The 24297-nt window shown below is 34.7% G+C and overlaps 1 protein-coding gene across 4 annotated transcripts in view; it reads left to right on the top strand.

Annotated features, from left to right (window-relative positions):
• TLK1 (tousled like kinase 1) overlaps window positions 1–24297 on the top strand; it is a 150437-nt gene that overhangs the window by 105590 nt on the left and 20550 nt on the right. For all 4 annotated transcript variants that reach the window (XM_025460142.3, XM_049106085.1, XM_025460141.3 and 1 more), the window contains one exon: window positions 11814–11880. In XM_025460142.3, coding sequence (XP_025315927.3) covers window positions 11814–11880 — 67 coding nt within the window. The remainder of the gene's footprint in view (window positions 1–11813; window positions 11881–24297) is intronic.

Here is a 24297-nt window from a genome sequence, read left to right as displayed (position 1 = left end):
TTTAAAGCAGATGAATAAGATCTGTCTATAGATTCACAGAGGCCAGAGAATTCCAAGTAGGATGGATAAAAAGAAACACACATCATAATGAAATTTCAGGAAAATCAAGGCAAAGAGAAAAAATTCTTAAAAGTAGCTAAAGTAAAAGAAAAAGTACACTGGGAATATAAGTTTAGAAAAAAATACTCCAGGTAAATGCCAACCAAAAGAAAGCTTATTATATGAGATACAGTAAATTTTAAGGCAAAAAATGATAAAGTGGTTATTTTGTAACTGTAAGTGGCTCAAATCACCAGGAACATATAGTAATTCTAAATTTGTATGCATGTGATAACATGGCCTCAAGATAAATGAAAAATTGACAGTATTTTAAGGAGATATGGACAGATGCACAAGTCATAATAGATTTCAACACACTTATAAATAAAAATTAACCTAAGAAGGTAGAGGGGAAAAAATAAGAGCAGAAATTAATGACACAAGAAATAAATGTATACAATACAGAGAATCAACCAATCCAAAAAATGTATGTTTTATTCCAAAACAAAACAGCTAATAAAATTGAAAAGAGATAAAACAATCATAATTAGGCATGAAAACTGAAATCTTACTAGTGTCTACAGGTATTTTAAGAAAAACAAAACATAAATGGCTTAAATTTCAAATTTTTGTGAAATGGATAAATTTCTAGAAAAATCTAACTCAAAAGAATTGACATTAGAAGAAACAAAAATCTAAATAGTTTTGTGACTATTAAAGAAACTGTGTAATTAAAAAATTAAAAATCCAGGTGCCCCTGGGTGATGCAATTGAGCATCTGACTCTTGGTTTCGTGGCTCAGGTGGTGATCTCAGGGTCATGAGATTGAGCCCCACTTCAAAGCTCAGCAAGAAGTCCGCTAAAGTTACTCTCCCTCTTGTCTCTCTCGCCCTCACTCTCTAAAATCTTTTTTGAAAAATTAAAACTCCAGGTACAAGTCATTTATGAATTGTAACATCCATTTAAGGAAGAAATAGTGCCAGTCTTTTGAAAAACTTTTTTTTAAAAAAGAATAGCTGAGTCAGAAATACTTCCAACTTATTTTATAAGACCAGCATAATCTAGGTGTCAGAATTTAACAAAGATGTTACAAAGAAGGAAAGCTATAGGCTAATCTCAATTTATATAAAGGCAAATGTAAAAATCTTAAATAAAATATTAGTAATCCAACATATAATATATAAAAAAAAGTGATAATTTATCAAGACCAAGTTGGATTTATTTTGAGTATGCAGGGTTGGTTTAACGTTTTAAAAATCTGTAATTTTCCATGTAAGGAGAAAGATAATATGAATATCTTAATAGATGCCAGAACAAAAAACATGACAGAAAATTCAGCATTGATTTTTTTTTCTTTAAGATTTATGTATTAATTTTGGAGAGGGGGTGAATGGGCAGAGGGAGAGAGAGTGTCTTCAACCAGACTCCCCATCTGTGTGTAGAGCCTGATGTGGAGCTCAGTCCCATGGCCGTGAGATCATGTCCTGAGCCTAAGCCCAAGAGTCACATGCTTAACTGACCAAACCATCCAGGCACTCTAGCATTGATCTCTCGTTAAAACTCTTAGCTATCAGTAGAATTTCCTTAATCTACACTGTACCCTGATTTTTCTTTTTGCTTGTGTATCTACATGCTGTATACTTGGGTCACCATGATGCCTCTTATGCCCTGTTTCTTCTTCCTGGCTTCCCTCTGCTGCTCCTCTTTGATCAGGCTCAGATGTTATCTTTTCTGTGTCTTTTCCTTGTATTTTTCAGATAAAAAATTGTTTTCTTTGCTCTGTATACTCATAGCTGTATTATCCAGGATAATCACCTTATGTTATGGTCAGTTAATTAGCAACCTTAATCCCACTTAATCTTTTGCTATGTAAGGTAACATATTCACAAATTTCAAAGATTAGGATGTGGTACCTTTGGAAGCCAGTATTCTGCCTGTCTTCCCTCTGCTCCAAGATCCACCTCTTTCCCACTTGTAAAGTACACTCATCCTATCCCAGCATCCCCAGAAGAATCAACCCTACGTCCCAATTATAATTACATCCCAACCCAGTTACAGCATCAAACCAACATCCAAAATTTCATCAGCTCAAATCTTCTGTATCTCACCTAAATCAGATATGGGTGAGAATCAGTATAATCCACCCCAAAACGCAATTCTTAATCTGTCAACCTCAAGAAACAACTTCTCTCTTCACAAAATAGAAGGGTGGGGACAGGCATAGGATAACAGACATTCCTGTTCAAACAAGGGAAAAAAAAAAAAAAAAAAAGGAGTCACTGCTCCCAAGTAGTTTCAAAATCCGCAGCGGTTTGGTGCCTCCTGCAGCCTGCGGTGTGATCCTGGAGACCCGGGATCAAGTCCCACATCGGGCTCCCTGCATGGAGCCTGCTTCTCCCTCTGCCTGTGTCTCTGCCTCTCTCTCTGTGTCTATGAATAAATAAATAAAATCTTCTGCCTCTCTCTCTGTGTCTATGAATAAATAAATAAAATCTTTAAAAAAAAAAAAAAGAAAGAAACAACTTCTCTCTTCACAAATAGAAGGGTGCGGACAGGCATAGGATAACAGACATTCCTGTTCAAACAGGAAAAAAAAAAAAAGGAGTCACTGCTCCCAAGTAGTTTTAAAATCCATCCAGGCAAATTCCCATTTGGTCTCAAAGTCTAGTAATAATTTTCTAGGGCTATGGCTCCGCCTTCTGGACACAAGGGTCTTTCCTCGGAGTCTTTTTCACAAAGGTTTCTTTTTTGTTAAGGTTAGCATATATTTGTAGCTGAGTAGCTTTGTCAGCCTATTTCTTGTTTGTAGAATTTTGGGGGTCTGACAGCCTTTCATTTTGTACTGTCTCTGTCCTTTTAAGTTCCAAGCTGGCAGTGTTTTTGTTTAAAGTTGTCAGAAAATCTTGTGGATCTCCCCCCTCTGACACAGGGATTCACTCCATTAGATAAGAGGATCCTCCACGTTTTCTTCTTGTTGATCCCATTGCTGTTTGGACTTCTGCTGAGAAAGCTGAAGGGACCTATGAGTTGCATACTTCATCTTTTAAAGACTATTTCGCACCTCTCTGGGGTATTAGCAAAAATGTTGTCCATCTATGCCCCCCCCTTTTTTTGTTTTTGTTTTTGTTTTTTTAAATAGAGCCGCTTTTTGTGAATCTCAATCTTAGTGTCTTTGACACTCTGGATAGAATGAAAATTTCTTCAACTATTAAGTCCTGGTTCCTTTTTTTTCTTTCTTTCTGGTTCCTTTTTGTTGACCATTTCTTCCCTTAATTATGTCTCTCACATTTTAATATAAACACCAAGAAGAAACCACAAGAAGAAACCAGTCCACACCTCCAATACTTTGGAAATCTCCTAAGCTTAATATTCAAGTTCATTTCTTTTAACTCTGGCTTTTAGGGGCACCAGGTGGCTCAGTTGGTTAGAGGGTCCAACTCTTGATCTCCACTCAGGTCTTGACCTTCAGGGTCATGAGTTAAAGCCCTATGTTAAGTTCCACACTGGGTGTGTGGAGTCTATTTAGAAAAAAAAAAAAAAAAGAAAACTTTTTTTTAAATGTGGCTTTCAGCATAACTATAGGATACAGTTTTGCTAAGCTTTCTTCCATAATAATATTGATCCCTTTCCTATGGTTTCCAGTAACACATTCCTCGTTTTCTTGAGTCCTCACTAGAGACACCCCATGTCCATGTTTTTACCATCAGTCTGCTCATGACTGTCGGAATTTTCTAATGTGACCATGTGTTCTCTACTGTGCTTCAGAATTCCTTGAGTCCTCACTTATTCATATCCATATTCCTGCTAAAAGGCTGTTGAAGCAGTCTACGCTTTTTAAAATCATGCTCGTGAAAATTCTAGCCTCTTGCCCACTGCCCATTTCCAGAACCAGTTTCACATTTTTAGGTGTTTGTTATAGGAGCATCCCACGTCTAGGTTACCAAGATCTGTAGTAGTTTCTTATTGCTGCTGTAACAATTTACCACAGATTTAGTGACTTAAAAAGCACAAACTTATTATCATATGGTCTTGGAGATTAGAAATCTCAAATGGGTCTCATTGTGCCAAAATCAGAGTGTCATCAGGGCTGTGTTCCTGCTGGTGACTCTAGAGGACAATCCATTTCCTTGCCTTTTTCAGCTACCAGAAGCTATCCACATTCCTTGGTTCATGATCTCTTTCCATCTGCAAGCCAGCAATAGCCAGTGAAGTCTTTCTTATATCTTAACCATGCTGATTCTGACACATCTTCCCTTCTCTTCTGCCAGTAAGGACTCTTGTAATTACATGGGGGGCCCACAAAGGTAATCAGAATAACTCCCTATTTTAAGGTGAACTGATTTGCTGTCTTAATTCTCCTTTGCTCTGTAACTTAACATATTCCTATGTCGCAGGGATTACAATGTAGACATCTTTAGGGGGCCATTATTCTGCGTACTACACTAGTACTTGGTATAAATCATTAGTTCTCAATTCAGCTATTATTGCATTGTGTTGAGAACATTTGGGCTCTTCAGAGGCAGACTACTTTCATCCTTCCCCCACCCCTCCATTCTTTTTCACAATGATACTTTTTTAAAATATTGAGGTGAAATTCACTTAACCATTTAGTGGTATTTAGTGCATTTACAGTGTTATGCAACCATCACCTCCCTTATAGTTTCAAAACTTTTTATTAACACAGAACACCTCATACTCATTAAATAATCACTCCCTATTTCTTCCTCCCTTCATCTCCTATTAACAGATAATCAGTTTTCTCCCTGTGTTTGCCTTTTCTGAATAGTCCAGTGGCGTTCACCTGGAATAATATTTTCAGGGTGTATCCATGTTATAGCATGTATCAGTACTTCATTCTTTTTTATGTCTGACTCATATCCCATTATATGTGTATGTACATTTTGCTTATACATTCATCCACTGATGAACATTTAGATGGTTTCTACCTTTTGGCTATTATGATTAATGCTGATATAAACATTTATGTACAAGTTTCTGTGTGGACAAATTTTTTCATTTTTATAAGTATATACCTAGGATTAGAATTGCAAAGTTATGGCAGTTCTGTGTTCAAATTCTTGAAGGACTGCTGAACTATTTTTCGTATTTGCAATATATTACATTCCCATCAGCAATAAACAAGCGTTCCTATTTCTTCACATCCTTGGCAACACTTTTTATTTTCTGTTTTTTTTTTTTTATTATGGTCATCCTAGTAGCTATAAAGTATCATCTCATTGTGGTTTGGATTTGCATTTCTGAATGGCTAATAATGTTGAATGTCTTTTAATGTGCTTGTGGTCTTTGTATAGATACTGAAGTCTTTTGCTCAGTTGCTTTTTTTTTTTAAGGTTTTATTTATTTTTTCATAGACACAGAGAGAGAGAGAGGCAGAGACACAGAGGGAGAAGCAGGCTCCATGCAGGGAGCCCGATGTGGGACTCGATCCCGGGTCTCCAGGATCACACCCCAGGCTTCAGGCGGCGCCAAACCGCTGCGCCACCAGGACTGCCCTTTTGCTCAGTTTTTAATCCAGCTGTTTGTCTTTTTGTTGTTGATTTATGAGAGTCCTTTATATATTCTTGATACTAAACCCTTATCAGATATATGATATGTAGGTATTTTCTCCCATTCTATAAATTGTGTTACTTTCTTGATAATGTCCTTTGATTTGATTTGATTTTTATGATTTTAAACAATAAGTTTATTGTTTTGTTTTTTTGCTCATGCTTTTGGTGTCAAATCTGAGTCCTTTACCAAATCCATGGTAGAACATTTACCCCTATGCTGTGTTCTACAAGTTTTCTAGTTTTAGTTCTTATATTTAAATTACTGATCCCTTTTTTGTTAATTTTTTTTTATATAGAATGAGGTAGGGATCCAACTTCATTCTTTTGCATGTGGTTATCCAGTTGTCCCAGCACCATTCGTTGAAGAGACTATTGTTTCCCCCGTTGAATGGTCTTGGCACTCTTGTCAGAAATCAGCTGGCCATCAATATTTGGGTTTATTTCTGTACCCACTTCTGTTCCTTTGGCCTCAATGTCTATCTTTATGATAGTACCACCCTGTTTTAATGACCATAACCTTGTAGTAAGTTTTGAAAAAGGTAGTGGGCGTCCTATAATTTTGTTTTTTCTTTTTCAATATTATTTTTTCTATTTGAGGCCCGTTGTAATTTTTTTTCCATTTTAGCAAAATGGCCCATTTGTATTTCGATTAGGATTATATTGAATATATTGATGACTTCGGGGAGGATTGCCCTCTTAACAATATTAAGTCTCCTAATCCATGAATGTAAGTCTTTTCATTTAATTAGTTTCCATTAACATCCTTAGCACTGTTTTGTAGTTTTTGGTGTACAAATCATTTCCTGGGTTAAATTTATTTCTCAGTAAGAAAATTTATTCTTTTGGATTGTATTATAAGTGGAATTGTATTCTTAATATCCTTTTTAGATTGTTCACTGCTGGTGTATAGAAACACAGTTGATTTTTGTGGGTTGATCTTGACCCTGCAGCTTTCCTGATTTATTAGCTCTGGTAGTTTTTTCTTCGTTCTTTGAGGTTTTCTACATCTTAGAGTTATGTCATCTGCAAATAGAGATAGTTTTACTACTTATTCTGATGCACGATGTTATTTTTTTTCTTACTTAACTCTACTGATCGGATTTCCAGTACAGCAATGAAATAGTAATGGTGAAAGCATCCTTGTCTTATTTCTCATCTTAATGGTGAAAGCTTTCAGTCTTTCACCCTTGAATATGATGTCATTTGTGGGTTTTTAATAAATGTCCTATATAGGGCAGCCCAGGTGACTCAGCAGTTTAGCGCCGCCTTTGGCCCAGGGCATGATCCTGGAGACTCGGGATCGAGTCCGATGTCGGGCTCCCTGCAAGGAGCCTGCTTCTCCCTCTGCCTGTGTCTCTGCCTCTCTATGTGTGTGTGTCTCTCATGAATAAATAAATAAAAATCTTAAATAAATAAATAAATAAATGTCCTATATAATGTTGAAGAACAACTTTTTTTTTAACGATTTTATTTATTTCAGAGAAAGTGCAAGAATGAACAGGGGGCAGGAGAAGGGGCAAAGGGAGAGGGAGAAGCAGGCCTCCATGAGCAGGGAGCCCAAAATGGGGCTCAATCCCAGGACCCTGAGATCACCACCTGAGCCAAAGGCAGATGCTTAACCAACTGAGCCACCTGGGTGCCCCATGTTGAGGAACTTCTATTTCTAGTTTTTTTGGGGGGCTTTTCAAAGGCAGACTACTCTCATGTCCTACCCTTCCTCATTTATTTATTTGTTTGTTTGTTTTACCCTTCCTCATTTAAAAAATCTAATCCTTAGTGCATAGTGCATAGCTTAATGTTTGGTAAATGTTTGCTAAATTGTACAAATAAATGGGCTTGCTTTTTTTTATTCTTAAGTGCCTGTAATAGTCTTATTTACCATAGCTTGCACTCCTTAACTTTGAGTTTCTTAAACAGAATCTCTTTAAAGAATTGAGTATCAAATTTGTTTGAAATGAGTATCTTGTTTTCTGTTATTTGTGCTCATTATTTCTATTTGACTGAATATTTGAATATTCTATTTGACTGAATATTACAGTCTATATGACTGTAATATTTCTATTACAGTCATCTCACATTTATATCAAACTATTATAAAACAGTTCTTTGGATTAAAAATAAAATTCTCATCCATTCAGACTCATTATGGAAGATTATCAAGAGTTATTAAGTTTTATGTTTGAGGTTTAAGTTTCTTGGCTTTTTTTTTCTTGGCTTTTATTTTATTTTATTTTATTTTTTTAATTTTTATTTATGATAGTCACACAGAGTGAGAGAGAGAGAGGCAGAGACACAGGCAGAGGGAGAAGCAGGCTCCATGCACCGGGAGCCCGACGTGGGATTCGATCCTGGGTCTCCAGAATTGCGCCCTGGGCCAAAGGCAGGCGCTAAACCGCTGCACCACCCAGGGATCCCTTTCTTGGCTTTTAAAATAAAGTTTTATATAAACCTATTTTAGGAGCTTTTAGCATGCCTCTAAATAAGGACACATATTATATTTGAACCTAATAATATATTAATCATTGGCTGTAATATCAGATATGATTCATATAGGGAGGATTTAGACTTTATCTTCACATGTGTGAATAAAAGATTTGCTAAGTAACTTAACCAACTGACTTGCTTAAGAGTGTGAACTTTTTTAGGGTCTTAAAAACACATCATAAAAATAATTATGTAGGATTTAAGTGCCATTAAGATTAACATTAATTAGCTTAGCTCTTTTTATTCTTTGAAAAGGATTGTCCTCAATTTTTACCTAAATTTATTTTACTTTTTTGTTCATTTTCAGATATTTTACATTTTAATTAAAAACATTTCATTAATGAAAATAATAATGAAATGACAATAGAGATATCTTAAGATCTCTAATATATGTCAGATACTTCCTGCTAGGGAAATGCAGAGAAATTTAAGAAATGTCGTCTTTGCTGTTTTGAAGCTTGCATTCTATTTGGTGAGACAATCTGGAATAGGAATTCTTAAACGGAGAGCTGTGAATCCCCAAATTTATGTATATGTGAAATTTTCTGGAGAATGTTTATAAATTCCTTTAGATTATTTTTAAATATCCACTATCATAAAATGGTAAGAATCACTGCCATAGAAATTCAGTAGTCTAGTATTTAGTACTTTCTGCAGAATTTGTTTATTAATGCTTCAAAACCAAGCATAGAGAAATTAGTGAATATATATACTTTCCTATTTACTTGAAGCTTAATAGTAGTTATAGTAGTAGTACTCAAAATGCAGGAAGGAAATAGCTAAGTTCTGCTGATGATAAAAGGTGCCATTAATCTTTTTTTTTTTAATTTTTTTTTCAATTTTTATTTATTTATGATAGTCACAGAGAGAGAGAGAGGGAGAGACATAGGCCGAGGGAGAAGCAGGCTCCATGCACCAGGAGCCCGATGTGGGATTTGATCCCAGGTCTCCAGGATCGCTCCCTGGGCCAAAGGCAGGCGCCAAACCGCTGCGCCACCCAGGGATCCCAGGTGCCATTAATCTTTAGTGGGAATTGTATGTGTTTAATATCAAAGTAGACCTGTGAAATAATGCTCTGGGGTCAAAGTTTTTTAAATCAAGAAGTATCACTCTACTAAGAAAATTGGGGAGGGAGTATTTGTATGACTTTGCCTTAGCTATAGGGATGTGGATGATTTGAACCACAACACAAAGCATATTAACAACTGGAACTAGGGATCCCTGGGTGGCGCAGCGGTTTGGTGCCTGCCTTTGGCCCAGGGCGCAATCCCGGAGACCCGGGATCAAGTCCCACGTCGGGACTCCCGGTGCGTGGAGCCTGCTTCTCCCTCTGCCTGTGTCTCTGACTCTCTCTCTCTCTCTGTGACTATCATAAAAAAAAAAAAAAAAAAAAACAACTGGAACTAAATGCTATTGATACCAGATATGCATTACGTTATGTTGTAAGATTAACCAAACAATATATTCAACGAACTAAATCATCAGTGAACTGATATTCATTTTTAACTCACAAGAATACTAGTTGAAAAATACACCAACTAAATATGCTTACCTCCAAATACAGAAATTCCCAGCCATCTGCATATATAAAGACTGCAAATTTGCATGAGAGCCAAACTTCTTAGTAGAATACAGTTTCAAAAATTTGGGGAAATTCAAATTGCACCAGATTTTCATTGGTGGCATATATATGCCTATCCAGAAACTATTTGCCATAAATTCCTATAGCTTTTCTTTATTGGATTAGTTGAGATTTTATCCTTTTTAGTTTCTAAACCTTTTAATATCACGTTTCCCTCTTCTCCCTTTAACTCCCTCTACATTCACACTGCCACACTTCTCTAAGTCTACCTGAAGCATCTGCTGCAGCTGTCCACTGTTGCTTTATTTGGTGTAATAAAACCCAGCAGTTGTGTTAACCTAAGACTTGGTAGACAGATTTAATTTAAATGTTTATTTTTTCACTCTTAAGGTATTTCTAGTGGAATACGAACTGAATTTCTTGGAAGATTGTTGTTTCCTTTGAATAGGCTTTCTTTAGAATTAGTAAATTTAACATCTAGCTAAAGGAGAATAGCATTTATACTAAATGTTGCTGAAGGACCTGAATAAACATAAATAAATCATATCTGGGTTAGGAGCTTTGCCAAATACCCCCAGAACACATGAGTAAACAAACAAGCTTGAGTATGATAGATAAAAGCAATTCTTTCAGTATTGTAGTGTGAAATGGGGGTTGTTTTACTGTGGAGTGGTTTCTTTTATCAGAAAACAGGATCATTTTTTACTAGGAAATGTTATAAGTGTTTATGTCTTATAATGGTTCTACATATATTAAGCTAGTTTTTTTCAAAGTTATATATGAATATTTGAAATTAATAAAATAACCATAAAGCACTTTCAAGATTTAAAGTCTTCTATTTATATTTATTTTTTTAAAGGACATTTATAGCTTTTATTTCTTCTTTTTTTTTAATTTTTATTTATTATTTATGATAGTCACACAGAGAGAGAGAGAGAGAGGCAGAGACACGGGCACAGGGAGAAGCAGGCTCCATGCACCGGGAGCCCGACGTGGGATTCGATCCCGGGTCTCCAGGATCGCACCCTGGGCCAAAGGCAGGCGCTAAACCGCTGCACCACCCAGGGATCCCCTTCTATTTATATTTATTAAAAATTTGATGCTTTGAGTATAGTTTTAGCATTCCTTTTCCTCACATGTGGAAGCAGAAAAACGAAAAATGTCTAGTTTTTTCTTTTTTTTTTTTTTTAAACCAGTACCCAACTGGACTGTCTTTGCATTAATTTTCTAGTACTCTTAGAATAAAATGAAATTCATTCCTTAGTCTGGAAGTCCATACATAAGCTGGCCCCTGCTTGCCTCTCCTATAGCTCACCGCCTCTCTGGCTGTTTTGATGTTTATATTTTTTTTTCTCAGAGTATGCCAGCCTGTGTCCAACTTAGCATCCTTGCACTTGCTCTAACTTATGTCTCAAACATACTACTCCAGGTTTTCTTGTAGTTTTCGTTTTGATGTTCTTTTTTTTTTTTTTTTAATTTTTATTTTTTTATGATAGTCACAGAGAGAGAGAGAGAGAGAGAGAGAGGCAGAGACACAGGCAGAGGGAGAAGCAGGCTCCATGCACCGGGAGCCTGATGTGGGATTCGATCCCGGGTCTCCAGGATCACGCCCTGGGCCAAAGGCAGGCGCTAAACCGCTGCGCCACCCAGGGATCCCTCGTTTTGATGTTCTGATCAAGACCACCTCCCTAACACTCTGTGCAAATGAGTGTAATACAGTCATTATCATACCACCCTTTTTTGTTTTCTTCATAACACTTACTGTTATTTGGGATGATTTTATTTCTTTATTAAATTGTTTCTTTTCTGCCTCCTTAGTGGGAACTATAGAATGTAAGTTCAAACTAAAATGAAAGGAGAAAATGTCTTTTTCATTGTACCCTTAGGATTGAAATTCTAGAACATCACTTGATACATAGCATTCATTAAATAGTTGCTGAATTTATGAATTAGTTGTTCCATCTTTAAGTATTAGACGCATTTTAAAGAATATTTTAAAGGACTTTTTGCTTATTATATTTTGGGCTGAAAGTTGTCAACATTGTAGTGTTTCCATTTATTTTATGTTCTTTTGCTGGTTGTAAATAAGAAATAACTATTAATCTTAATATCTAGAATTACAATTTCATTTTTAACAGGTTGACTTTGGCAGAATATCATGAACAGGAAGAAATTTTCAAACTTAGACTAGGACATCTCAAAAAGGTATGTGAAGCATATGCTAAATATTTAGTTTGTTACTGGAGGTTGTGGAAAGTTTGTATTATAAGTCTTTTTGGAAAAGTCATTTAAAGAGAGAAAGTACCCAGAGAGACCAAAAACCAGAGGGGTGGGGTGGGCATTAAAGTTGTATTTTTAAGTTAAATATATTAAAATAACATTCCTTTACCTTGTGGCAGCTTATAAACATTGAGATGAAAAAATAAATAAAAATAAAAATAAACATTGAGATGCTGATAATACCATGTCCCTAAGTGGAGAAGTAACTCCTGGCCAGACTTACAGGATCTTAAGATTACTCTGTTTAAATACTATTTTTGTAAAAATGCTTCATTTTTAAGATGAAATGTAAATTTCCATATTGTTTGTGTCTATTTATAATAAATATTTATAAATTAATAACAAACTTGTTTCTTTGGCTTAACTTTTAAGCTATCAAATGCTTGATGAGATGTTTCAATTAATATATGTACATTGGCAAATTTAGAAGAACCTAATCATCAGAATAGTATAAAGTTATATAATGTATCAGAATGTTGCTGTGTGTTAGTATAGTACATTTTTATAATGTATAACTTTGTATTGATTTGTAAACTATGAAATTGTAATCAGTTCATTGTTTTTAATAGTTCATATTTTTAGTTCAAGCCATTTCAAATAAAAATAGAGTGGATTTTCCTACTCAAAAGTAAGTTACTAAAAAAAAAAAAAAACAAAAGTAAGTTACTGACAGATGTAAAATACTTTTTCTTTGACCCATTTTTTATTCTGTTTTTTTGTCACATTACTTACATATTTTTTAATAGGCTGAATAATCGCTGAAATTAAATTAGGAAACTAATCGAAGATTGATAGCTTCAGAAGTTCTCTTCCTGGGATAAGGTGAAGTAGGACAGAGAAACCCATTCTGGTAGCAGCTGCTATCATACTGTTTTGTTTTTTGGAATGCTATCAAGGTGCTTCAGACCCTTTGCCATTCAATTACAGGGACCAGAACAGAATTTTATATATATATATTATATATATTATATATAATATATATAAATATATAATTTGCATTAGTGTTTTTAACTATGCTATATCTGTCTATGCCCCTGCTCAGAAAAGTTTCAGCCCCAAACTACTTTAACAGGAAATTCTAAAATGATTTATTCTGGTCTTTTTTTTAAGGTGTATTTTGTTTTGTTGTAATTACTATTTTTCCTGGTCTTTGAGATACAGTAGACAACTTTAGTCTGTCCATCTGTAACAGATGGAGCTGTAATGGGACTCTTGAAGGATTTTGTAGTACAGATGTAGTACTGGTATTTGTGGATCCACCTAAGCTATTTTGATAATGAATTCATAGAGACCTATGTTTGATGTCCCCTGTAAAGATTTATAATTTATTTTCTAACCAGCTTTTCATGATAGTGGGACACTTTAACTGGAAGGTTATTATCTTCACATATAATAATTTCAAATTACTCTAATGAGATTTTACATGTGTGTATCTTATTTAATAAAAACCTGTTGTATAAAACCTGAAATTTTAAAGCAGTTAAATTAGGAATTGGCTACTTGTATTACCAAAAATACTTCACTTTTTGAAAAGCTCCAGAGAAGGGTTTGGGTTTGGTTTTGATTGGTTGTGCTTGGTTGATTTTAAAGCTTTCCTGGTACTTTGAAAATGTTTAGTTTCTCTGAAACATTTCTGTGTAAGTGTTGTAAAATGAGGTATACCTAAACATCTAGATACTATATAAACAGTTGCAAGCTGTTGTAGAATATTACACTTTCTCGTCTAACCTCCATATTAGCCTCTTTTCCTGTTTTGACTTTTTATTTTTTTGTATTTACTCATTCTTTCTAATAATTGTCCCCTTCATAATCTTTTTCCTGTTTTATTTTTTTCAGCTTTTATCAGATTTACTGAGCAGCTATAGATTTCTAACTTTATCTTCTTAACAAATTTATAATATTACTTTTCTTTGACCAATATCAAGGAATATTTTGGGAGAGTGGATAAACTACTAATGCTGAAATATGCCCTCATGTCTTGAATTCTCACATTTTCTTCTAGGAGGCTCTTTTGGGTGAGAAAAATGAATGCATTATAAAGAAGTTTTTGGTAGTACATATAGAGAACAAACTTGAATAAGTAGTGTCATCTTAGAGCACAAATAATTAACAGCTGCCTGCTTACCACTGGATATTAATTTTAGAGTTGCAAAATTAAATAATAACCATTAAGTCAACGTGTTTTAAAAATAAGTTATTTGGCATTCTAAAGCATGGTTGGAAAATAGGCCATTAAAATAGGTCATTCTGTTTTCTAAAAAAGTAGATTGGACATTTTTAACACATAGAGAACAAGAGAAAATATGTAATAGCCTCTATCTTATCAGCTCCCTATGCTCCAGGGCTTATTAAGCTGACATGAACTGTGCTCAACTTGTAATATATAATTTCTATCATAGGCTGGTTCTGATATGTGAATATTTGAGGTCTTTGTAACCTACACAGGAATTAACCTATACTGTGTCAGCTTAGAGTTTAGATTTGGAGACCCAGCATTTTTCTCTCTCTCTTTCTCTCTCTCTCTCTCTCTCTCTCTCTCTCTGTCTTTAATAAAAGCTCTTAAAGTTCAGTAAAATTATTAGATTAGATTTGTGGGCACCAAAAGAGAAAACTTATTTCATTGAGCCTATGTTGTTTGGACATGAGAGACTAGAAGGCCTATTTACTTTTTCTTGAAATGAATAATTTATGATGTGCTTTGTGTTTTATAAAGATCATCATAGTAATTGAATAGGTAAACTGAAGTATGAAAAAAGTATATTTACCATTGAATAAATCATAAAGTTCAGTTCACATTCTGTGCTATTCTGCAGGGTTAGAACTATAAATCCAAAACTATTAGAGTGAAAAACAAAACAAAACTATTAGAGTGCTAGAGTAAGGAATAAAAGTTAAGCAGAAGTCTCCAAAAGTCAGTCAGTGGCTAACATAAACACGTGTTTCTGGGGCTGAGGGCTTACTAGTTTTGTTTTCTGAGATCAGGAAAGTCACTGTGCAGCATCACTTTTTTTTTAATATATCAAGAATTCTTTAATATTTTCAGTTATTTTTATGAAATCATTGCTCACTCATTCACTATGTGATTGACTTACATCCATAGTCTGCTTGATAACAGGCATGATTCAAATTCCTATTTCAGAAAGATTACATGATATTACATTTTATGGACTTTGAAGTTTTAACCATTCTAGAGTGAATATTAATGCTAAATTTTTTTTTTTTTTTTTTTTTTTTTTTTAAATTTTATTTATTTATTATAGGCACACAGTGAGAGAGAGAGAGAGGCAGAGACATAGGCAGAGGGAGAAGCAGGCTCCATGCACCGGGAGCCCGACGTGGGATTCGATCCCGGGTCTCCAGGATCGCGCCCTGGGCCAAAGGCAGGCGCTAAACCGCTGCGCCACCCAGGGATCCCTTAATGCTAAATTTTTGAATACCAAGATCTTCTCCCTATGTTTTGTCAAAATTAATACAGCTAGTAACCAGCAAAGCCAAATGTGAACCTTTTTCTGCTTCCATTCCAGTGGAGGGTACCTATACTTATTCCTACAGTTTTTCTATTTTACGTAGATTTGCACATTGATTCTTTGTATTCATTCAGAAGAATCAATTCACTTGTAACTTTCTTTGCATCGATCTTAGAATAGAGGTGATGTTTGCTTTTTGTTTTTTTCAGAAACATGCAGGTAAAGTAGAACAGTTAAGTTTTTCACACAAATGCTCTCTTTCCCTCACATATTATTTTCCTTGAGTATTGTTAGTGACTATTATATTAGGTAGAATATTTTTTATTAGCTGGTATATTGCTTTTCACTCTAAATTTATTTTTAAAGGTCAACTGAAAAAGCACATTTTTAAAATAAAAACTATAAATACTCTCTAACATAGTCTTGCCTTTTATGTAGCTTTAGGATTTAACAGAATAGAACAGAGAACTATATACTAAAATCTGTGGAGACTATGCAAATTATTCCTGAAACAGCTTTTAAAAAACAACTTTTCGCTTGGGGTAATTATGTACAAACTTACCCAGTTATCCCTTATTAAAAGCTTGTAGTTGCAGTGGAAATTATTTTCTGTCTTTAAAAAGTTGGTTCTTTGAGGTAAGGCTACTAACTATCCTATTTTATGTACCTGTGCCATATGTGGAATCTATAGATTTAAGGAAACTAACAAATTATATGCCAATTAGCTTTTATGATTGATCCTGTTTTGATACCAGTCTTCAACAAATTCTAGTTATGGGAATTTATCTTTTTGATGTGAGGCATTCTGCTAGGTTTCTGTTTATATAGTTTAGATTATTCTGGAAATGAAGAAAACTATGGATATGCTTTTCTAGGATTATTACTAAATTAACACAAATAACTTTTTAAAAAAATTCCTGAAAAACCATCATCCCTGTAATAGATTCTCTCTGTAGTCATAATTTTATTTAAATGATACAAGTTAACTATCATAGTATCCCAAAATGATGAGGAAATAAGAATTTTGAAAGTTACTAGGACTAAGAATGGTCTTGACACTGCTATTACTCAAGTGTGTGATGTGAACAGCATGCAGATGTATGTTACTCTTTATTTTTTTTAGTCTTCAAGTTTTGTCATCCTCTAGATTTAAAATATCTGGTTAGCTGAAGGAAAATAATGCATATAGAAAATTTGACACCCCAGTATGGAATATTAAATAGTGTTAGTAGATACTGGCCTTTATAATGTATATGTTTGAGTTGTGTGTGTGCATGAGAGGAAGAAAAAGAAAGAGAATGAGTGAGTGAGAGAGAGAGAGAGAGAAGATTTGTAAGTTCTGAATATAAGTGCCATAAGTTTTTTTTTGGAAAAACATAACCAACTTGTAATTGAAACAGGATTAGTCAAGAATCATCAGCACCAACACAAATGTATCTTTGCAGACCGAAGGAATCAGCTAAACAATTTGCAGTCATCTCAATCTCTACTAAAACAAAAATCACATCCAACATGCCACCTGACACCATTTCTTTCTCTCTCTCTCCTTTGCTCCTTGCGATGTGGCATTCATCTCTCCTTGTGCCTCCGTTCTGAAGAGATAACAGTATAGCAACAACTCTGCCACTGAAATCCTGTTCTCTGACCGATATTGGCACCTGCAAAGAGAAACAACCAGTAACAGGCAGCAGCAGCATCAGTATTAATCTTCCATGATGAAATCTTTACAGGTCAAGAACAAGCACACAGCTCTTTTCTCACTCCTTCACAGTGGACCTTGCAACTAGTTGAAATGGAAGACAATGGATTGTCTACAAGCCTTTTGAACAGTGGAGAATACAGGGCATTGGTTTTAGGTGAATTGACCCCCAAATACTCTTGAAGTTTGATATCTCCTTTGGTCTTTCTTTCTAGAATACCATTGTCATCTGATTTATCAAGTCCTTAGTATAACCACAGAGAATAAGTTTGCATATGTGACATTTCTTGTCACTTTAGGTTTGAATAAAAATATGAAAATAATGAACAGTATAATTCTAGAGGATTTAATCTCTAAATCTGTGTATTCACCTTTATATTCATGGCCATGACTAGAAGAAATCTCTTGGGAATTCTTCTCTCAATTAAAGCCAACCACATTGTACATTATATTTCTCCAGAACATAAGAAAAGATGCTACTTGTATAGACAGTAATTTTCCATGGAAGTCTGGTGAAAATGCATTATAGTAGAAAAGGTCATAATTAAGCCCATGAAGAATGTGATGAGGTTCTTGACTTCTTGGCATGTGTAGGCAAGAAAAGTGCCAAGAAGAATGTTAGAATTCTAAACTTGACATTCTGTCCTTACTACTGCTTCCCTTTTAAAAATGAGTAGTTGTCTATAAAAGATGACTATGCTGAGAGAACATGGGACAGACTGTAGATAGGAAAACTCCATTGTTCATATATTACCTCCTACTCTTATTATGAATCCATAAACATTCTTTGCTCTGTGTTTGCCCATTTACAGTCATATGTCTTAACTCGGTAGTAGATTTTCAATTACCAAAATGAAAATTTATTTTATGTTTTTTCCAAAATGAAAATTTAGACATAAAATGTGTTTTGCTTCTGTAATGTTTAATATTAATCCAGTTGTTTTATAGAGAATGGAATTTTTAAAATTTTGAACAGAATTTTAGAAGTCATGTTAGCCATTGGTTAGAGCAGAGTTTAATTAATTCATGTTTGTAAATTCAGTCTAGAGATCACTATTTCACAAAAAAAGAAAACTGCTTGGCCACCGGCCCTTCCCAATCAGAACTATAACTCCATGTCCTTTACAGTTGACGCTTGAACAGTTCAGGGGTTAAGAACATCAACCCTCCTCCACCCCCATGGGTACAAAACTCTGCCTCCCCAAAATCTAACTACTAATAGCCTACTAATAACTTGCCTCCCCCAAAATTAAACTGATAGCCTACTGTTAACCAGAAGACTTAACCAATAACATAAGCAGTCAATTAACACAAATTTTCTATATTATATGTTGTATTCTTACAATAAGCTAGAGAAAAGAAAACGTTATTAAAGAAAATTATAAGGAGAATATAGTTACAGTACTTTACTATATTTGTTGAAAAAAATCTGCCTATAGGTGGACCCGTGCAGTTTAAACCCATGTTCAAGGGTCACCTGTATATTCATGTACGTCAAGAGAGTCTAGAAGACTGGGCTCTTCCCATCATTGTGTAGAAAGTTAAATCATTTCATACTTAAAAAAAAAAAGTCTGTGAATCGACCCAAATCCTGAAAAAGGTTCAAAGGAAGCAGGCAGCAGGGGAAAGGACTACAGTAGTCTGTAAGGCATGGTGCCCGTACGTGCTGTGGCGTGATGTCAGCATCTGGTTCGTGTTTAACATCAAGGAATTCCTAATACAGCAGCTGCAATTTCTTTTTCAAGAAGTGTACTAAATTATTTGAATTTTGCCAGTCAGTTGTATTGTTACATTTATTTGCTGCTGGAAAGGTTTTTATTTTGTTTTGTTTAAATTAAATGGGGGAACTGACAGAATCAAACCTATTTTAACAGTTATTCTCAGGGTTTTGTTAAGATTTATTTATTCATGAGAGAGAGAGGCAGAGACACAGGGAGAAGAAGAAGCAGGCCCCATGCAGGGAGCCTGACGTGGGATTCGATCCTGGGTCTCCAGGATTGCGCCCTGGGCCGAAGGCGGCGCTAAACCGCTGAGCCACCCGGGCTGCCCTCTCGGGTTTTAATGTATGTATTTATGCATTTGAAAAGAGAATAAAATACCACCCCCACCTCCACACCTCACACCCTCTCCCTAAAAAGAAGGAAATGAAGTGTAGAGACAGGAAAACATTAAGGTTCTAAAATAATTACACCAGTGAACTAGATCTGAGGGAGATACAGTATGCTTATCAGTAAGAACCAGCTCAGTGATTGGAGAGGGGGGAGTAAGAAAGCATTTATATAGTTAGGAATGAACCCTGCCTCCCAGGAATTTCATAATTTTTGTCCCCTTGCTGCCTCCTACCCAATTTTCAATCTATACAATCATATTCAAGCAAAAATAGGATTATCTCTGTAAGTTCAAACTTGCTTTATCTTTGGGGTCTTTCGGTTTGTTGGTTGATTCATATTTCCAATGGTTCATGTATCTCATATCCATATTTAAAGTATTTGAAAGCATATAATAGAAATAACCTGGAGACGTAAGGATAAAGGTGAAGTAAATTGTTCATTTCTTCTTCTTTTCTGCACTGCCCTCTCCATTAGCTTTTAATAGTGCCTTTTGTTAATTTCACCTGTCACTTTCCTGGTGATAAACTTTTAGAATGACATTATGGTTTATGAAATTAAAAAATTTGACCTTCAGATACCAACTTTTGAGGGATTAATGTTGTTCATATTACTAAAATGAATTTGGAGTTAAACTTTTTGAAACCTCATTCTTAATTAGTTTTCCTAGACCAAGTAATGTTATATAGTGCTGTTGAGTAGACTGTTCAAAGTGATCAGCTTTTCTCATCTTCTGCCATCTTCATAATACACTCTACAGAATTTCTTTGTTACCAACTCTCATTGATTATAGGCAAGATGAGAATGATATATCAAAATACTTATCTTGGCTTGTCTCAAAAAGCAGCTCTTTGGGGCGCGTGGGTGGCTAAGTTGATTAAGTGTCTGCCTTTTGCTCAGGTCATGATCCAGGGTCCTGGGATCAAGCCCCACATTGGGCTCCCTGCACAGTGGGGAGCCTGCTTCTCCCTTTCCTCCCTGGTCGCTATTTCTGCTGCTGTCTCTCTCTCAAATAAATAAATAAAATCTTAAAAAAAAAAAAAAAAAAGATAAGAAAAGAAAAGAAAGAAAAGCAGCTCTTTGAAATAGGGTTTTTGTGGATATAATATGTAACATACTCAAGATTTGTTAAAGAAATTTAAACTAGTATGTTTAATTGTTTCAGGAGATGTATCAGTTTTACATGTGAAAATGCATTTTATAACTCTTAAAGCTTTATAGCTTTAATGCCTACACACCCCACCTTTCTTTTAATAATTGCTGTTTTAAAAATTACCATTATGGGGAATGCTCAAAAATCCACCTAACAGTTTTAACCTGGCGTTTTTACATATACTATTGCCTTAGAATGGTGAGCTGAGGGGACATTAAGATGCCAAAAAAGAATTTGCCTACAAATAGAAAGCATATTGATGTCAAACTTACGCTGAAAGACAAACCATTTTGGTTAAGTTGCCCTTGGAATTTGCCTTCCATATAAAAATTTAAAAGTTAAAAGTTTTGAAGGTGGTGTGTTTTGCAGGTTAAACCATGAGGCAATATTGAGATCTGTTGTTGCATACTTGTATGACTTGGGTTTTAATTCAGAATATTAAGAGCTTATTTTAAAATACCGTCAAATTGTCCATTGCTGTATCTTTTCTGTTTTAACAGAAAAGTTGTATGTGATCATCAAACCTACCTCTCTCAAAATCTGTTCTTACTCCTGTCCCTTCTACAGCATAATGTGCCAACCAAGATCTGTTCTTTTCCAGAGATGCTATCTATATCTTTGTTTCTTCTAGACCCCTGCTTTAACTGCTCAGCTAGTGGATGACTTGATTAAGAGTTGGTATTATTAAGCCCAGTCTATCTATTTGAGTTCTCTCTCTTGTATTTTAGTAACCTGGCCTAGTTTTGCCACGGGTTTGAGGATTCCATTCTGTAATGAATTCAGGTCAGTTGTAAGTCTGGGTCATACTTGCTTCTCCTGAACCCTCTGAAAATGATTAATTCTGAGGACGGCCCAGAGATTGTTGATCTCAAGCAAGGAGAATGTAGTTTACAGGATATATCTTTGGAAATGACTGCACTGAATATAAATTAGTTGATGAGACTACTGTATTCTAGACTGTTGTTCCCTGGTTCCATACCAAAACTGGGCTTTGCCCATTTGTATAAGGAAAGGGTACTAGGCCATATTGCCCTAACATTAGCGGAAAGTGTGTGTATTAATCTGTTTGGGCTGCCATAACAAAATACCGTAGACTAGGTGTCTTAAACAACAGAAATTAATTTTCTCACAGTTCTGGAAGCTGGAAATCCAAGACCAGGGTCCATCCAATCCAGCAGGGCTCAGTTTCTTGTGAGGATCTATTTCTTCTAGTTTCAGATGGCTGCCTTCTCAAGTCCTCACATGTCCAGTTCTCTGTGCTCCCACAAAGAGGGGACAGGATGGGGAGGTTAGATCTCTCTCCCCTACCTCCTTACAAAGCCACTAATCCCATCAGGAGGGCTCTGCCTTCATGACCTAACCTAATTCTAATTCCCAAAGGCCCCATCTACAAATACCATCACTCTGGGGGTTCAGGGCTTAAGCATATAAATTTGAGGGGAACACAGACCTTCAGTACATAACAGTTATGTATACTTTTTTTTTCCAGTGGAGTTTAAGAGAAATTACTTAAGAGTTGCAGAATTATCTTTCCCCCAGAAGTTTGTCACTTTGGTTTAAGGTCCAAGATGTGTGGAATAAATATTAAATTACAATATGGAAGATGTAAATCTATTTCACTGACTATGGAAACTTTATGTCTATTGGTATTTAAGACTCGGGTATTAAAAAAAAACACTTGGTTATAGTTCCTTCCCTTGATATTTCCTCTTAAATACTTAGGATCCAGCTTTTTTTTTTTTTTTCTTAGTACTTCTGACATTTTGTTTTTTCCTGTAAACTTTATAATTCAAGCCAAATGCATCTTGCCTGTGCTTTTGGATTGTAAGATTTTATGGGACATGCCTGCCATGTTTTATAGAGGACAAAAAAAGTTTCCTTAACTGACATAGACATATATTTTACTTGCTTTAACAAGTATTTATTTTGTAATATTGGTTACTGCCATTGTATAGACCTCTGAAGATTACCAAAAATATTAAGCAAATGTAATTATGTGTATCAACAACCTAGTTGAATCTCATATATTTATTTAATTTCCATAAATTCTTTTGAAATAGTATCCCCATACCACAATTTCAAATAAAAGGTAAAACTTATTTCAGTAGGTATCCAAATAGACATCTCACAGTTTTATTGGATATTTAAAATTCTACCAACCTACTAACTGTTTAGTACCTTCCTACATGTGTAAGAATCAGAGTAATGGCAAATTTTGAGACCACAAATGTTAGTAATATGGAAAGAAAAGGTTACCACTTTCTACCTTCTGTGGTATAAATGAATTTGAATTTTTTCATAGAAATATCTATATAGCTAGTTTCTTATTTTACTTTATAAGACTAATTAAGGCAATTAAGCTGTGATTTGAGTCTTGTTCCAAAGGTTTTTAATCTATTTCCTGTCTATATAATGAGTGTTCAATTATTGAATCCCCTAGAATATTACCTTTTCTTTTTTCATTAAAATAAATATTTGTGACTGAAACTGTATTAATGAAGACATTTCAGTTACATTAAGTCTGTTTAGTGTATGTATTTCAAAAAAATTTCCCCAAAATTCTAGAAAGATTTATTTTCACTTAAATCTATTTTGAAAGTTTCTATTTATCATCTAATGCCTACTCTATATTAAATACCTCTGCAACAAGTAGCAGTTGAGTTTCATTTAAAAATAATAATAATAACCTTAAGGGTCAAGTGGAATACAAACAGCATACTTTTATTTATTTTTTTAATGTAATTTTTAAAAAATTTTTATTTATTTATGAGAGTCCCAGAGAGAGAGAGAGAGGCAGAGACATAGGCAGAGGAGAAGCAGGCTCCATGCACCGGGAGCCCGACATGGGATTCAATCCCGGGTCTCCAGGATCGCGCCCTGGGCCAAAGACAGGCGCCAAACCGCTGCGTCACCCAGGGATCCCAACAGCATACGTTTAGATTTAGTTTTTTTAATCTGTGAACATTTGTTTTTCTTCATCATACTTAGAATATTCCTTTAAGGTTAAGCTTAGATAAAGGTATTATAGCCTTTATATCGCTTACTGTCTGCTTTGGAATGAAATGATACTTATATTTTCAATGTAAACTTCAGAAGTATTTTTTAGATAAAGGATTTTTTAATCAGAAGATAAATCATTAAAAGAAAAGGTGCTAATATATACAGAAATATTTATGTCTGATATTCAAAAACAACCTCTGTTCCATGTAGTGTAGATTTATAATGGTAATGGGTATACATTTAGGCCAAGGCAGTTTATTTACTCAACAAATATTCAGAAATACTATAAAATTGGGCATTTCTAGAATTTTGCCCTGAAATTTGATGTATTTTATTTGTCCCTTATGTAGTATTCAATTTTATTTATATTGACAAATCAAAGAGATGTGTAAGATGGGTGGTGGTTAATTTGAGGTCTAGTTTTTTTTTAATGTTCTCAAAATTGTCTATTTTGAGACATGAAAAATACCAAAATTTTTATATTAAATGTTAAATTTCTTTAGGATTTGCCTAGTGCTGCTCTGATAACTGAGGATCTACCACAGCTATCCATATAATTTCTGTTTTAGAATCTCTAAGATGACAGTGGGATTTATCAGTAGTCAGATTGCGTGTGTGTGTGTGTGTGTGTTTGTGTATTTCAAACATTGTAAGGACTAGAAATAATCAGTTCTGTTTTCTTCCTTTCTTCCTTTTTTGACTTTTGTAAAATACATTCATTTCATTTGTTTTGTATTACTAAATTATTCCCTCTTAAATTAAAATTGGGATGTACCAGAAATAAAACTTTCATCTCATTTTGTATTATAAGTCAGTTTCAACAACCTTGCAGTCATTTTCAGTTTAGATATTATAAAAATAGATTTCTTGTACTACAGAATAAAACTCAGCATCTCATTAGGTATAGATTTTTAT

The sequence above is a fragment of the Canis lupus genome, chromosome 36 (assembly GCF_003254725.2).
Source record: "Canis lupus dingo isolate Sandy chromosome 36, ASM325472v2, whole genome shotgun sequence".
NCBI lineage: Eukaryota > Metazoa > Chordata > Mammalia > Carnivora > Canidae > Canis > Canis lupus.
The sequence above is the reverse complement of the archived record's forward strand: the minus strand, read 5'-3'. Positions and strand labels throughout refer to the sequence as shown.